This window comes from Diceros bicornis, chromosome 27 (genome assembly GCF_020826845.1).
Source record: "Diceros bicornis minor isolate mBicDic1 chromosome 27, mDicBic1.mat.cur, whole genome shotgun sequence".
Taxonomy (NCBI): domain Eukaryota; kingdom Metazoa; phylum Chordata; class Mammalia; order Perissodactyla; family Rhinocerotidae; genus Diceros; species Diceros bicornis.
In genome coordinates, this window is record NC_080766.1 from 20352990 (window position 1) to 20370714 (window position 17725).

Genomic DNA, 17725 nt, shown 5'->3' on the forward strand with positions numbered 1-17725 from the left:
ATTCATTAAAAATCTTCTGTCAAAGAAGATGTTGATCTTTTCGATCTCTGTAAATCATTCATCTTAACCCCATAAATCCCCAGGAAATAATTTAGTTATGATTCACAAACCACAGTGGAAAGACTCCTATGTTTATAAACATATAGTGATGCTTAGAAAGGGGGTGAATTGGAGCTCAAGCTCTTGTGCAGTGAAAGCCCAATCATCCAGGGCCTTCTGATCCATCAACCGTGGAAACAGGGTGAAGTCACCAATCTCTTTAGCCTAATCTTCACAAACTAAATTCCTGAGTGTGTAGAACAGCCGCTCAGCATTACTGGCAACTTTAGTAGTAGAAGCAGATGACTTCCTAGGGCCTCACCTGTATAAACTCACTATTGAACTAAAATCAATATTAAAGTAGGTACCTGGGATCAATGCCACTTACCCAGTGCTTTACTTGAAGTGAGAATAAATAAACAACTGCCAATTTCAGTGTTTTGTCGGCTCTTCATCAAAAAACATTATTCCCCGCACAACCCACCCTCTGCCAAGAGTTTATGTCTGAAAGCCCCTCATGTTGAAAGGGTTTTGTTAGAATACTAGCTATAATGTATAATAAAAAAGATAATATATAGAAAGTGCAGGAAGTTTGTGACTAAAACACATAAACCAAATTGATGATTATTTACATAATGGATGATAAATCTCACTTCTTCCCTTTGCTCTTGATAGGAATTGTCTTCCTGATGAGGCTGATATCACTTAGATGCATCTTGGACCTGGGGAGTTCCTATTCTAAATGAACAGCATTTTAGGAGGTAAGGGGATTTGAAAGCTCTCAATCTGATTACAGTGGGGCATTTCCAACACTCTGACTGGGACCTCAACACATTTCCCTGTGGTAAAATATCTATACGAGGCAGTTAGGTACTATCTTGGGATTAGTATACAATGTAACTCTCCCCAGTCTACCAAAAATTAAACAGCCATTATGGGCCACACTGAAGATCTAACCACTGCACTAATGTTATTTCTAGCAGAAAATATGTTTTGGGTTAAAAAAAAACACACTTTGAAATAAATTTTGAAAATCTGTGCATAGCATGAGGACTCTGTTATATGAACTATTAATCAATTAGAAAGAAGAGCCCCTTATAAGGAAAGCAATCAATTACATTTGATTTTGATGAACTAGGAATGGTTGAGATAATTGCCAATGCTGAGGATACGTGTGGGTGTGGACTTAAATTATTTTCCTTTGTAACTTTATACAATTTTTTTAGAATAAATTCTAAAATCATTCTCCAGTTCAAGATAGAAAGAAAATGATGTTTATAATTGGGCAACCTTTGTCATACATTTAGATAGCTAGATATATCTATATTTATATGTACATATATATTTATATATAATGAATAATTTATTGTTTCAACAAATGTTTATTTAGCACCTATATTTTGAGACAGGGATACATCTAGATGTTAGCAATGCAATAATGGATAAAATAGACATGGTTCTTACATTTATAAACTTCATAGTTGAATATAACAAGCCAAACTGGTAAATAATATGGTGCTAAAAGTGATAAAATAGCCATATGTGACCCAATATGGTTAAAGCTCTCAAATCATTACAACCAAAGGATCAGAATAGTGACTTAGAGTTGATCAACTTACAACCTAAAGGAAGTAAATTGTTACTACCTATTAGCCTCCATTTTTCACCTCATTACTCTTGAGACTGATGGGAAGGTGAAAATGAATATGGTGCACTTATATATTTGATGTAATATATTATGACATTAGACTGGGTGGTATAATAATTTTTGTTGAGTAATTAATATGGAATTATCACTTGCATTGTCCTTCTTGGGAAAGTCTTGAAATTTTGCATGTCTTTTCTCACAACAATTAAACAGCTACAAATTTCCAAAAGAACTATTGTGAACACGTCAAAGATATAGCAAAAGCATGTTCTCTGCAGTGCCCTTGTGATTAGTTATGCATATTATGATACAGCAGAAAGTGGAATATTTCATTTTTTTAAAAAATGATAATCTATAGAAAATATTTAATGAGATGAGAACTGCTCATGTATAAGTAGACTACAAACCAAAGCATAATATGATATTTTGTATGATTTTGTAATATAATATTTCTATATACTCATATTTATATAATATTTATAAAAAGGGTATTAACAGTGGCTGTTTTTTGAGAATGAGGTTAATCAATATTTTCATTTTCTTCCTTTTGCTCATGTGTATTTTCTAAATTCATAACTTCCATACATTTTAAATTTCTTAATAAACCCAATTTGATACCAATGAAAAAGCTTGAGAATCTCTTAAAAGAGAGATGAGTAGAATTACTCACCCTAATCCCAGCAGCTGACAAACATCATTTGAAATCTGGGTGGTCCAGTTCTCAGCACAGGCTACATGCCACACGCTCTGGATTCTGAACTGCACCAAACCAGTGTTGCTCACTGTGCCATTGACAAGACGCACTAAAGAGATTAGATCACACAGGGTCATTTTGACCTAAGTTGATAAAAGTAAATGATGGACTCTAAACTAAATGTGCAATGTTCTTAACATTTAGAGTTTTGAGATTGATTGTAATTTTTCTTAAGAGTGTGTTGAAAGGGCTGAGTTGAAAAATACAAATTGGGTAGAGTTAATTTTGTTCTTTCGTATAACTATAAAAATGGAAAAGGCAGAGATATGCAAGTCCATTGCATATCAATACAGCGAATAAACAGAAAATAAACATATTTATGAAGAGGGTATCTTATAAAATTAGTCTCAAAGAAGAAAAATTCAAGTTCAAGAACAACTTTAGACATTTTTTTTCCTACTTCTTTCTCCAGAAACTATTTTCTTTGCACTTGTTCTTCTACGTTTGGTGTTCATCACCTTCCTCACCACTCTCAACCATTTTGGATAGAGTCTTCAAGCTATTAGTGGCTAGGTAGGAATTGGGCCAAGCTAAGCTGGTTTGTCAAACAGATAAAACATCAGCAACGGCAGTTTTACCTGAAAACACTATACTATAACTCTATAAATTAATATTATTGCTTATACTTTTTTCCTATTATGAGAAGAATAAGAGCATTGACTTTAGAATTAAACTTAGGTTTAGAATGCAGCTCCCGCCCTTACTAGGTGTGTGGTCTTTGGCAGCCACTTAACTTCTCCAAATCTCAGTTTTCTCATGGCTAAAATGCAGCTAATTCTTATGTAAAAGTTTTTTTATAGCACTTAGTTACAGAGCATGGCACATAATAAGTAGCATTAAATATTTGCTTAGTAATAAAAATAATACATAATAGAAGTAGCCATTACTCATAATGTTATAGAGATCTGGAAGTGAGACTGGACTGAAGACTCAACAAGGCAGGAGGAGGAGTAGATACTGAAGAATCAAGAGTGCAAAGGACCAAGTCTAAGAAAGTCAGTTATAAATAAGCATGAGAGTGCCTCCCTGTGTAGATGATGTACTGAGTATAATAGTCAATTAGAGCAGTGCTAGAGTGCCTGGTGTTGCCTATTGTCTCTCTGTGGTATTGTATGCTTTCTACCTGAATATGGGTTGTCTTAGGCTTAAAATTACTAAAGATAGTCAAATTTAAACAAACAAACAAACAAAACCAGGGACTTGCATGTTCACTTTTCTCCTAACCAGAATGGAGACAGAGGTGCTGAAATCACTGGGAGATGTTCATACCCAAAAGCACCAAAACATGTCCTAATAAATACATTCATAATCTTCCTCTCATATTTGTAGAATCTAAATGTGGAGGCTAAAGTGATAAAGTATTTTCCTAAAAATAAAACATACCACAATATGCTTCATCTGAGCCATCTTTACAGTGTGGAAGACCGTCACAGAGATTCACCAGTGGAACACACTCTCCATCCTTACACTGAAAATTGTCTTCTTCGCAGGGTTCTGTGGGGAAAGAATATTTATTGTAAAGGATAAAGAAATGCCACATAGATAATTCTGGAGTACCCATCCCATTTCTGCCCTTTAAACATCAGTTCTTTGCCACAGTGCATGGTTGCATTAGCTTTGATATTGAATAAGACTATACACTTAGTTGCTCAGAGTACCTCCACAATAGTAGTGTCAAAGCCAGAGAAAGGCCTTGAAAAGAGTGTGGATAAAACTTTAGGCATCTCCTTTGCAGCAGAGTGTGGGGAAGTTCCAAGAGATGGCTGAACTATTTAGCATACACCCCTCCCTCACAATCTCTGTTAGTCTCTCTTCAGCAAACTCTTCCACCCAAATGAACATACAAGCAACAATCATTGGAAAGTTACACAAGCATAGAAAGATCTCTTGGTTTCACCTTCCAAATGATACTTGCTAACTTCAATTATACAGAAATGTAGAATTTGCCTTTTAGTGGGACCAAAGTTGGAGTAGGCTGGAAATAGTAAGCTTAGTTAAAACATGGTCAGGTGGGAAAAAGTAGTCATAAAGAAATGGAAACTCTGCAATAGCAGTAATTTGAAAGGAAGTTGGGGATGGAGCTCCAAACATATAAAGCAAGGTTGGAGTGATGGAACATGACTGGCACATGAAGAAACAGAGAGAAAATGAACAGGCTGGACAAGGAAGGAACTGAGTAGATCTATAGGCAGCTGGTGGTTCCCAGAGTTTGAGTTGTGCAAAAAGAGGCCTACTGGAAATATTCATTGTTTGAAGGGAGTGGGTGCTGCTATTTCCTGGAACTGTTTGTTTGGTCTTAAAGGGTTTTTCCCTGGGAGAACCCTCATCTCACAGGGAGAGAGGGGTTTGCTTCCCTCAAGGTGTTTTCTAATTATGGCTTTGGAGGGATAACTACATGTTGGGATCACTGTTGAGGGCCACATGGGATTTGGATCCCCTGAGAAGGGAGATGTGGTTGGATATAAAGAGGTTTAATGTCTTTTCCTCTGTGTGGCACATGGACAACCAAAATGGGGAAGCAAAAGCTTACTTGATAAAAATAAGGAACAGGGAAATCTGTATTTTGAAAGCTATTAGCAAACATTAATTCTATACTACTACATTGTTTTCAAGGAGACACAATCCAAATTAAAATGGTTTCAGAACTAAATGATACTAATCTCCATAGGGACTTCCTCAATTTATGATGACCAAATGTAATGGCACTTGAAAAGAATCATTCCTGTGGTTTTAGAATCTAGGTTGTAGCCCCAAATCAGAGAGCATTGATAAATACTGTTACACCCTAAAGAGAGATACTAAATATAGCCATACTACACTTACTAAAACATAACAAAACTGGTCCAGCAACTATCGATACCCATCACCTATCTCCAGCTACTAAAAAAAAAAAAAAGGAGATTAGAGTTTTCTGTAGAAAATACTTCATAGAGTGCTTGAGGAGGAACGTTGTCATGTGACAGAGGGAAAGATGATGCCATCTTGCACACGAAGTAAGTGATGCCCCCAGACAACCAAGTCATATTGGGTTGCCTTAAAAGAGGCAGGCCAGCATCTTTCTCCCCAGCTGAAAGTTTATTACACTGCAGAATCACAAGGGCTGCTGCTTCCACAAGACTGATTCAGAGGCTTTCAGATTTTTATTTCAACTATGAGTATAGTAAGAAATAGATTTTAAACCATACTCTGGGACACATACTAATGTATATGTGTGTGTGTGTTTGTGTAACTAAATTAAATACCCTTATTCTGTTCTATTTTATTCTATTCTATTCCATCCATTCCATTTCATAACAGGGAATGCTGTTCAAAATGAAATAAATTGATTTCATGGCCCACTTTTTGAAAAATACAAGACAAAAACTGACATATAGTGAAAAATTTCATGGGAGATAGTGACTTCAGTTTCCTAAAGTTTGTGAGCACATAGCTGATTGGTGTTCACTTCCTATGTAATGAGTCCAGAAATCAGAAAGTTGGCTGAAACTTTCCTTGATGGTAGTTAGGTTTAGAAGAGAGGGTGGCAGTGGAAACAATCTGCATTTTATTCGTGTGTGGGGCAGGGCATGAATTTCCTTTTGGCCATGCGGACACTGGGAAACATAATGGAGTGGTGGCTGCCTGACAGGACAAGCAGGCTCCAGCACAAAGAAGGGGAGGGATAGAGCCTCGGAGTTGGGGATTAGGAGCTGAGCGGGGTTATAAGAGATCATCTAGGAAGAGTACTACCCATGCCTACAGTGCAGTAGTCCTGGGAAAGCGGAGAGAGGAACACTCCAAAGAACTCACAACTCTTCTACAAAAAAGCTAGCATTTGGTCAGGAGCCACTGTTAGCCAAAAGAAAACTACAGTGGTGATAGATTTTTTTCCTGTCTTCCTCTCCTCTGACACTGGAGCTATGGGAAGATGGAAGGGAAAGAGCATGCAAAATTAGTCAAAGACAATATTTCTACCTTTCTCTACCTTAAGTTATTGGGCCAAGGTTTGTATTACAGTTCAGAGATAAAAGAAACTTCAAATTAAATGACATTAAAGTTTTGATATTGTATTTGACAGTACATTTTAACATCTAAAAGTGAATCTTGGAAAGAGTTTGGATGATGGTGGTGTAAGAAGATCCTGAGCTCACCTCCTCCCACAGACACAACAAATCTACAATTACATGTGGAATAATTTCCTCTGAAGGAGATCTGAAAATTGGATGAAAAGAGCCTCCACAACAAGGGACATCATTGAGAGAGATGGAAGAGGTAGAGACACAGTCCCGCTGCGGAAAAAACCACACCCTAGCTGCCACTTTTCAAGGTCAGGAGTAATCTTTAAGATGTAGAGCTTTTCCTGGAAGAGCGAGAGATTCCAACTCCACATTAGGTAGCCAGCCCTTAGATCCAGCACAGGAAGGAGAAGACCTCAAAATATCACTTTGAAAACCAACAGGGAATATTCACAGGAAAACCACAGAACTACAGGGAAAAGAAAACTCACTCTTAAATGATCATGCACAGACTCGCTCGACCCAGAAACCAGTGCAAAAACACCAGACAGAAAAGCACATAGTCCATAGGTAAAGGAGACCAACTTACTAAGCTCAGAGTGCCTCCGGGACAGCCAGGAGGCAACTGGGATTCCTCACAGGGACTGAGACAGTGCAGCAGCCATTTTTGTGACTTCATTCAACCGTGCAGACACAGGTGCTGGCAGGTGCCATTTTGGAGTCCCCCCTCTAGCCTGTTAACTGGGGCCCTGCCCTGTCCACCAGTGTGCCTGCAGCAGTTGCATGCTGCCAGGCCACACAACCAGCCACACCAGGGGGTCTACCCCACCCACCAATGTAACCACAACAGTTGTGCACCACTGGACCTTGCAGTCACCCACACCAAAGGCCTTCCCTGCCCATCACCACACCTGCAGTGGTCCTGCACCACCTGGCCTCACAGCTAGCTGGTCTAGGAGCCAGACCTGCCTACCACCACACCTGTAGCAGTCACGACCTCACCACGACAGAAGGGCACACACAGCCCATACAGGGCACACCCCTGGAACACCTATGGTGACCAGAGGGGAGCACACTGCTGGGCCTCACAGGACATCTCTTATATAAGCCTACTTTTCCAATATTGAGAGATATAGCTGATCTACCTAATACATAGAAATAAACACAAGAATTAGGCAAAAATGAGGAGATAAAGCAATACGGTCCAAATGAAAGAACAAGACAAATCCTCAGAAAAAGAGCTAAACAAAACAGAGATAAGAAATATACCTGATAAAGAGTTCAAAGTAATGGTCATAAGGATGCTTACCAAACTCAGGAGAAGAATGGATGAACACAGTGAGAACTTCAACAAAGAGTTAGAAAATATAAAAAAGAACCAATCAGAGCTGAAGAATACAATAATTAAAATGAAAAACTTACTAGAGTGAATCAACAGCAGATTAGATAATACAGAAGAATAGATCAGTGATCTGGATGACAGAGTAGAGGAAATCTCCCAAACTGAACAGAAAAAGGAAGAAAGAATTTTGAAAAATGAGGATAGTTTAAGGGACATCTGGGACAACATCAAGCAATCTAACATTTGCATATAGGGGTCACAGAAGGAGGAGAGAGAGAGAAAGGGGCAGAGAACTTATTTCAAGGAATAATAGCTGAAAACTTCCCTAACTTGGGGAAGGAAACAAATATCCAGGTCCAGGAAGCACAGAGAGTCCCAAACGAGATGACTCCAAAGAGGTCCACACCAAGACATATGATAATTAAAATGTCAAAAATTAAAGAGAGAATCTTAAAAGCAGCAAGAGAAAAGCAACAAATTATGTACAAGGGAAGTCCCATAAGACTATCAGCTGACTTCTCAGCAGACACCTTACAGGCAAGAAGGAAGTGGCATGATATACTCAAAGTGCTGAAAGAAAAAACCTACAACCAAGAATAACTGTAACCAGCAAGGTTATCATTCCGAATGGAAGGAAAGATAGTTTTCCAAACAACTAAAAACTAAAGGAGTTCATAACTAGTAAACTGGCCTTATGATAAATGTTAAAGGGACTTCTTTAAGTGGAAAAGCAAAGCAACAAAGAGAAATAAGAAAATTATGAAAGAAAAAATCTCACTGATAAAGGCAAGCATAGTAAAGGTAGTGGATCAACCACTTATAAAGCAGGTGTGAAGTTTAAAAGATAAAAGTAGTAAAATCATTTATATCTATAATAAGTTAAGGGATACACAAAATTAAAGAGGTAAAATATGAGGTGAAAACATATAATTTTTGGTGGGGGTACTAAAAATGTAGGGCTTCTGGTATGCATTTGAACTTAAGAGACCATCAACTTAAAATAGACTGCTATGTACATAGGATATTGTATATTAACCTTATGGTAACCACAAATCATAAACCTATGATAGATACACAATAAATAAAGAGAAAGGAACTCAAATATAACCCTAAAGATAGTCATCAAATCACAAGGGAAGAGAGCAAGTGAAGAAGAAAGGAACAGAGAAGAACTAAAAAAATCTGGAAAACAATTAACAAAGTTGCAAAAAGTACATACCTATCAATAATTACTTTAAATGTAAATGGACTAAATGCTCCAATCAAAAGATATAAGGTGGCCAAATGGATAAAAAACAAGAGACATATATATATGCTGCCTACAAGAGACATGCTTCAGATCTAAAGAAACTCACAGACTGAAAATGAAGAGATGGAAAAAGATATTCCATGCAAATGGAAATGAAAAGAACGCTGGGATAGCAATATTTATATCAGACAAAATAGACTTTAAAATAAAAACTGTAACACAAAGAAGGGCATTATATAATGATTAATGGAACAATCCAACAAGAGGATATAATACTTGTAAATATCTATGTGCCCAACATAGGAGCATGTTAATGCAAATATTAACAGACATAAAGGGAGAAATTGACAGTAACACAATAATAGTAGGGGACTTTAACACCCCACTTACATCAATGAATAGATCATCCAGACAAAATATCAATAATGAAACATTGACCTTAAATGACACATTAGACCAGGTGAACTTAACTGATACATATAGAACGTTCCATCTAAAAACAGCAGAATATACATTCTTTTCATATGCACATGGAACATTCTCCAGGATAGATCAGATGTTAGGGCACAAGGAAAGCCTCAATAAATTTAAGAAGACTGAAATCATATCAAGCAAAGATGCTTGATATGATTTCAGTCTTCTTAAATTTATTGCATCTTTGCTGACCACAACGGTATGAAACTAGAAATCAACTACAAGAAGAAAACTGAAAAAACACACACATGGAAGCTAAACACCATGCTACTAAACAACCAATGGGTCAACAAAGAAGTCAAAGAAGAAATCAAAGACAACTTGAGACAAATGAAAATGAAAACACATAGTCCAAAATCTAGGGAACACAGCAAAAGCAGTTCTAAGAGGAAAGTTTATAGCAATATAGGCCTATCTGAGGAAACAAGAAAAATCTCAAATAAACAATCTAACTGTACACCAAAAGGAACTAGAAAAAGAAGAACAAACAAAACCCAAAGTTAGTAGAAGGAAGAAAATAATAAAGATCAGCATGGAAATAAATGAAATAGAGACTAAAATACAATAGAAAAGATCAATGAAATTAAGACCTAGTTCTTTGAAAAGATAAACAAAATTGATAAACCTTTAGCCTGACTCATCAAGAAAAAAGGAGAGAGGGTCCAAAAGAATAAAATCAGAAGTGAAAGAGGAGAAGTTATAACTGACACCACAGAAATACAAAAGATCATCAGAGAATACTACAAACAATTATATGCCAACAAATTGGACAACCTAGAATAAATGGATAAATTCTTAGAAGCATACAATCTTCCTAGACTGAATCAGGAAGAAACAGAAAATATGAACAGACTGATTACTAGTAATGAAATTGAACCAGTAATCAAAAAACTCCCAGCAAACAAAAGTTGAGCCCTCACAGGTGAATTCTACAAAACATTTAAAAAAGAGTTGATACTTATCCTCAAACTATTCCAAAAAATTGAAGAGAAAGGATTGCTCCCAAACTCCTTCTATGAGGCCAGCATTACCTTGATACCAAAACCAGTCAAGACATTCAAAAAAAAAAAAAAATTACAGGCCAATGAACATAGATGTGATGTTCCCTGATGAACATAGATGTGAAAATCCTCAACAAAATATTAATAAACTGAATTCAACAACACATTAAAAGGATCATACACCATGTTCAAGTGGGATTTATTCCAGGGATACAGAGATGGTTCAATATCTGCAAATCAATCAACACGATACATACACCACATTAACAAAACAAAGGACAAAAATTATATGATCATCTCAATAGATGCAGAAAAAACATTTGACAAAATTCAACATCATTTATAATAAAAACCCTCAACAAAGTGGGTATAGAGGGAATATACCTCAACATAATAATGGCAATATACGACAAACTCATTGCTAACGATATATATAATATCCTCAATGGTGAAAAGCTGAAAGCTTTTCCTGTAAGATAAGGAACAAGACAAGAATGTCCAATCTTGACCCTCTTATTCAACATAGTGTGGGAAATCTTAGCTACAGCAATCAGACAAGAAAAAAGAAATAAAAGGCATTCAACTGGAAAAGAAGTAAAACTGTTACTATTTGCAGATGACATGACACTAGATATAGAAAACCCTGAAGACTCCACCAAAAAATTATTGGAACTAATAAATGATTTCAGTAAAGTTTACAAAGAAAATATACAGAAATCAGTTGCTTTTCTATACACTAAGAACAAACTATCAGAAAGAGAAATTAAGAAACAATCTCATTTACAATTACATCAAAAAACAATAAAATACCTAGGTAAAAATTTAATCAAGGAGGTGAAAGACCTGTAAACAGAAAACTATAAGACATTGATGAAACAAATTGAAGGCAACATAAATAAATGGAAAGATATACCATTCTCATGGTTTGGAAGAATTAATATAGTTAAAATGTCCATATAACCCATAGCCATCTGCAGATTCAATGCAATCTCTATTAAAATAGCAATGGTATTTTTCACAGAACTAGAACAAATAATCCTAAAATTTGTATGGAATCACAAAACACCTAAATAGCCAAAACAATCTTGAGAAAGAAGAACAAAGCTGGAGGTATCATGCTCCCTGGTTTCATATAGTAGTCAAAATAGTATGGTACTGGCACAAAAACACACACATAGATCAATGGAATGCAATAGAGAGCCCAGAAATAAACCCATGCCTATATGCTCAATCTAAGACAAAGGAGGCAAGCATATACAATGGGGAAAAGACAGTCTCTTCAATAAATAATGTTGGGAAAAGTGGACAGATACATGCAAAAGAATGAAACTAGACCACTTTCTTACACCATATTCAAAAATAAACTCAAAATGGAATGAAGACTTAAATATAAGACCTGAAACCATAAAACACCTAGAAGAAAACATAGGTAGTAAATTCTTTGACATTGGTCTTAGCAATATTTTTTTGGATATGTCTCCTCAGGCAAGGGCAACAAAAGCAAAAATAAACAAATGGGACTACATCAAACTAAAAAGCTTTTGTACAGTGAAGAAAACCATCAACAAAACAAAAAGGCAACCTACTAAATGGGAAAGTATATTTCAAATGATATATCCAATAAGCGGTTAATATCCAAAATGTATAAAGAACTCACACTACTCAATATCAAAAAAAAAAAAAAATCTAACTAAAAAATGGGCAGAGGATCCAAATAGACATTTTTCAAAAGAAGACATACAGATGGCCAACAGACACATGAAAAGATGCTCAATGTCACTAATCATTAGGAAAATACAAATCAAAACCACAATGAGATATCACCCTACACCTGTCAGAATGGCTATTATCTGAAAGACAACAGATAAGAAGTGTTAGCTAGGATGTGGAGAAAAGGGAACCTTCATGCACTGTTGGTGGGAATGTAAATTGGTGCGGCTACTATGGAAAACAGTATGGAGGTTCCTCAAAAAATCAAAAATAGAACTACCACATGATCCAGCAATCTAGCAATTCCACTTCTGGGTATTTATCCAAAGAAAACAAAAACATTAATTCAAAAAGATATATACACCTGTATGTTCATTGTAGCATTATTTACAATAGCCAAGATATGGAAGCAACCTAAATACCCATTGGTAGGTGAACGAATAAAAAAGATGTGGTGTGTATATACATATATACACACAATGGAATATTAGTCAGCCATAAAGAAGAGTAGAATTCTGTCGTTTATGACAACATGGACGGATCTAGAGGGTATTATGCTAAGTGAAATAAGTCAGAGAGAGAAAGAATACCATGTGATTTCACTTATATGTGGAAACTGAAAAAACCAAACAAATGAATAAACAAAACAAAACAGAAACAGACTCATAGATACAGAGAACAAATTGGTGGTTGTCAGAGGAGGTGGGGTGGGGGAAAGGGTGAAATAGGTGAAGGGTATTAAGAGGTACAAACTTCCCATCATAAAATAAATAAGCCATGAACATGTAATGTACAGCACATGGAACATAGTCAACAATATTTTAATAACTTTGTATGGTGACAGATGGTTACCAGTCTTATCAGAACAGTCAGTTCATAACGTATATAAATGTCAAATCATTATGTTGTACACCTGAAACTAATACAATATTGTATGTCAACTATATTTCAATTTAAAAAATATATATTTTCTAAACAAACTAAATAAATAATTAAATAAAATAAACAAAAGTGAGTCTTAATTACCCAGTTAAGAAAATATCTGAAATAACCATAAAAGTGAAGAGATCTGCCTGAAATATACAGGGGCAAAAAGAGAGATTTGAAATAAAGTAGATGGAGGAAAGTAAAGCTTTTCCTGCTGACACGCTCATTGAGTCCATTCTTTAAACTGAATACACACTTTAGTAGCTGCAATATCCATAATGCCTTGTTTCTTCATCTTTATATGCCTAGGGCTTGACAAAATGCCTGGCACAAAGTAGGAAATCAGTAGATATTTGTTAAACGTTAAGTGAATTAATTTATGTTAAATGAGTGATATGCCTCAAAAATTAGTATGAACCTTAGTAATAGAGTTGACACAATATAAAGCAATGCTTAAAAGTATGATTTCAAAAATTACATTTTTAAATTAGGCAATTGATTGGCTGATGGTAACTCCATTGATTTGAAAAATAGAAATTAATTGTATGAACTATGAAGACAAAATTTACTTACTTGAATTTGAGTGTTGGTTAAAATGTAGGATCTGGAATCATACGACTTTAGTTTGATCTGCAATTTAGCCACTTTCTTTTTTATTATTTTTGAACTTGGACAAATAAATTAACCTTTCTGAGACTCAGGTTCCTCTACTGACAAATGGGAATAAATACTACTTATGTCTTAGGTGTATTGTGAGAGTTAGTTAAAGAAAATGAAATGTGTTTAGTATACCAATATGAATACATTGAATGCTCAATAAATAATATTCTTAACAGAAAAAATAATAACATTTAAAAATTATCTTTTTCACTGATATCTTTAAGTTAATGTTCTTACTTTCATGTGCTGGGTGTGCTCCTTTCCCCTCCAGACAATCATGTAAACAACAAGAAATCATACCTAACCCTTTCCTCTGGGCATCTTACAACAATAACTGGAGCTATTTGTATAATTTATTTTAAACTTTGAAAAATTCTGTATTTTTTCAACCCAAATCTAAATTACCTTAATAAAAAAATATTGTAAGGAAGACATGGCTGGGCTGGTTGTGTCTACAAATCATTACCCCATGGGAGAAGTAGGTTACATATATCAAATATAATACTATTAGAGAGGTTCTTGTAAATGTAATTATCAATTTGTTTCACAAACACATGTTTTTTAACCAGATTAGTGAGATGACAAATGGGCGAAGACAACTACATATTCTACAGGCAGACATTAATATTTTAATTGACTTTATCTTTTATCTTACTAGTATTAATTTTCCTTTAGAAAATAGGAAGGCTTAAAACTAGATATACATGTGTTTGTATTTATATATTCTATTTTAAATCTATAGTTTAATATATATTACATTTATTTAAAAAATTGACAGCACTAATTACATATCCATGATCAAATTCTTAATATACTTATAGCATATTATCCACCACTAGTTATTTTTAAATTATCTCATTACTTTGTTTTCATTGCTTGTTAAAATCTTGTAAAAATGATTTTTCAATGCCAATAATTTAATCATAGATAAATTTATTGATAATTTTACTCTGCTACTAGTGTAGCCAGGCTATATTTAATTGGAAAAGCCCATATTTGTGAATGGAAACAAATTTAAATACCTAAATAAAAATATGAATGAAAATGTGTAAATATCTGAAAATTGTAATTCATTTTTGTGCTCTAGCTAAAGCTTTAGGGTTATGCTCTATGAATCCGGAAAAATTAACTTGCGTCTGTAAGATGAATGCACTGGATGAAAAAAGGCTGAATGGGCAAAACAATCTCTTGCTGTACTAAATAGAAATGATCAATTCAGAGGAGGAGTGTAAATAAACTCTCTGAAAATTTTCCTGGGGCCTGCCTCGAACCCTCGCTACTTGCGGCCCGGGTTTGGATCCCAGGCATGCACTAACACACTGCTTGTCCAGCCATGCTGAGGCCGCATCCCACATACAGCAATGAGAAGGATGTGCAACCATGGCATACAACTATCTACTGGGGCTTTGGGGGAAAAAAAAAAAAAGGAGGAGGGTTAGCAATAGATGTTAGCTCAGGGCCGGTCTTCCTCAGCAAAAAGAGGAGGATTGGCATGGATGTTAGCTCAGGGCTGATCTTCCTCAAAAGAAAAAAAATTTTTTTCCTTACATGCATGAACTGGATTCTGATTCTTTGCAACATATAGCAGTTCAGTTTCACTAAGGAGTCTTTAATCCAAAAGTTTAACTCTCTGTGGCCTCTGAAATCTTATTTCTGATCATTTTATGCCCATGGTGAGAGAAGAAAAAAGAAATATTGCTAAGAATTGGATTTCCCATCTCCTTTTTATGAAGTCTCCAGTAGCCCTGCCTCATTTAGTCAACATATGCTGGGTTTTAAACGGAACTGAATTGATCTCTAAGGCACATGCCACACAATCTGGGGAGGGCTCTAAACCCCTAAATGGAATCAGCTGCCACTGCCACCATTGCCTGATAAGCACTACTGAATTCCAAATTAAGACTCTGAGTATCAGAGAAGAGCAATGAAGGGACATTTATAGAAGACTGATCTCAATAAATCTATATTTCATATACTTTAGCTTAATGCAAATGGAAATGTTAAAAATAGGATAAAGAAAGGAGATACAAAAATATGTTATACAATTATTTTATATTTCAGTTGAATGATTTGGAAGGTGTCCCTAAAATATCTCAGAATATAATGAAGCACATAAATGCTGAAAATCTGTGATATCCCTTTTATATTTTTTCCCAAAATGATCACCAAAGCTGAGCAACAATATAAACAGATATTTGGGCTCCATCTCTCGTTCCATTACCAGCTTGATTATCTTCCACTGCCAATTCCCTGCTTCTGTAATTGCTTTTCATTTTTTTGGTGTAAAAATCTCTCTGGGAGAAGATTGTGCTGATGACGACTCAATCACTCCATTTTCTACTCCCCAGCAGCATCTGTCCCATGTCCAGGAGGAATGTGAAACTACATTCCAGCATATTCACCACACAGTGACAGTCATGGAAGACTCCATTCTAGCTTCAATCAAGGGAGTTTTCTCTAAACGATTTATTTCCTAAATAACATAATAATAGTCACTGAGATCTAGCAAAAGGGCAAACAAATATATCAACCCCTATACCATAAGTCTGGTATCTATTTTGTGGAAACAATAGATTATGCTATTTTGGCTTTTTTTTTTTAATTTTTTTTTTATAATTTTATTTATTTATTTATTTTTCCCCCAAAGCCCCAGTAGACAGTTGTATGTCATAGTTGCACATCCTTCTAGTTGCTGTACGTGGGACGTGGCCTCAGCATGGCTTGAAAAGCGGTGTGTCGGTGCGCGCCCGGGATCCGAACCCGGGCTGCCAGCAGCGGAGCGCGCACACTTAACCGCTAAGCCATGGGGCCGGCCCAATGCTCTTTTGGCTTTTATCTTGAATAGAAACTGCTTGTAATATTTTTCAAAATCCTTGATGTTGTATTATCTCATTGTAAGAATCTAATAAACACCAATAGCTGTAGTATTTTTGATGGAAGAGATTTGTTGCTGTCTTCCTTTTCACAACCTGTTCTCTTTCCTCCCTGCTCATTTACAATTTAAAACATGGGTTTAAAGACCTACTATTTCTCTAAAAGTTTGTTTCAACATGCTTTCTTTTTTGCAGATGGTGGAATAACCATAATTATTTCAATTGTTTGGATTTATGAATAAGTTCACTCTCTTATTGATTAGAGCTATTAAATTTTTGTCTCATTAGTTGAGTTAGTTTTACTATTCATCTTCATTTTTTGAAAAACATAATATTTCTTTCAAAAGTTCTTTCCATGACATCATTCTTGGAAAAAAGTTAGGAGGCCGTCCCTCCAGTAGACAGGGTATTAGGTATTTGCTTGTTCTTATTTAGGTTTGCAGAACTGAGCACTTAATTCTATTGCATTTAAATATGGATGATATTGATGCCCATATGCCTTTTATTGAGTAGTTTCTCTTCAAAAACTTAAAAATATCACCTCACTGTTTTTAAGTATTCATCATGAAGTGAGTAAAATATAAAGCAGATTTGATTTTTAATACCTTTGAAAAATGATTATATTTACTCTGCTTAGGAATTTGCTGGAAAATTTTCCTCTTGAAATTTAAAAATTTAAACAGAAAAATGATATAACACTGGTTCCTGCTTATTGATTTTTTATAGAAAACAGTAATATTTCATGATTTTTATGTCACTTTAATCAGATCCAGAAAGTATATAATTTTTTTCCCCCATCATTCCTTTCACTATTTGTTTTGATTAGTTTTCCTTTGGGAATGTCTATTATTTTCAAATTGTGGCTTGGTGTTTTTTCCTGCATGCCCATTACAGATGCTCACATTTTTCCATCACTTTATTGTTTTTGCATTCTTAATCACGCTTTTGTGCAGCAATTTTTGTGGAAATGTGAATAATTTGGTGCCAGAGGTTTTTTTTTTTTTTTGATGAGGAAGATTAGCCCTGAGCTAACATCTGTTGCCAATCCTCCTC

The 17725-nt window shown here is 35.3% G+C and overlaps 1 protein-coding gene across 1 annotated transcript in view; it reads right to left on the reverse strand.

The window, feature by feature from the left end:
- The window catches only part of TMPRSS15 (transmembrane serine protease 15), a 141059-nt gene that overhangs the window by 44051 nt on the left and 79283 nt on the right, over positions 1–17725 (reverse strand). The window contains exons 17-18 of the mRNA XM_058522952.1: positions 3825–3935; positions 2358–2490 (exon numbers count right to left, since the gene is read on the reverse strand). Coding sequence (XP_058378935.1) covers positions 2358–2490; positions 3825–3935 — 244 coding nt within the window. The remainder of the gene's footprint in view (positions 1–2357; positions 2491–3824; positions 3936–17725) is intronic.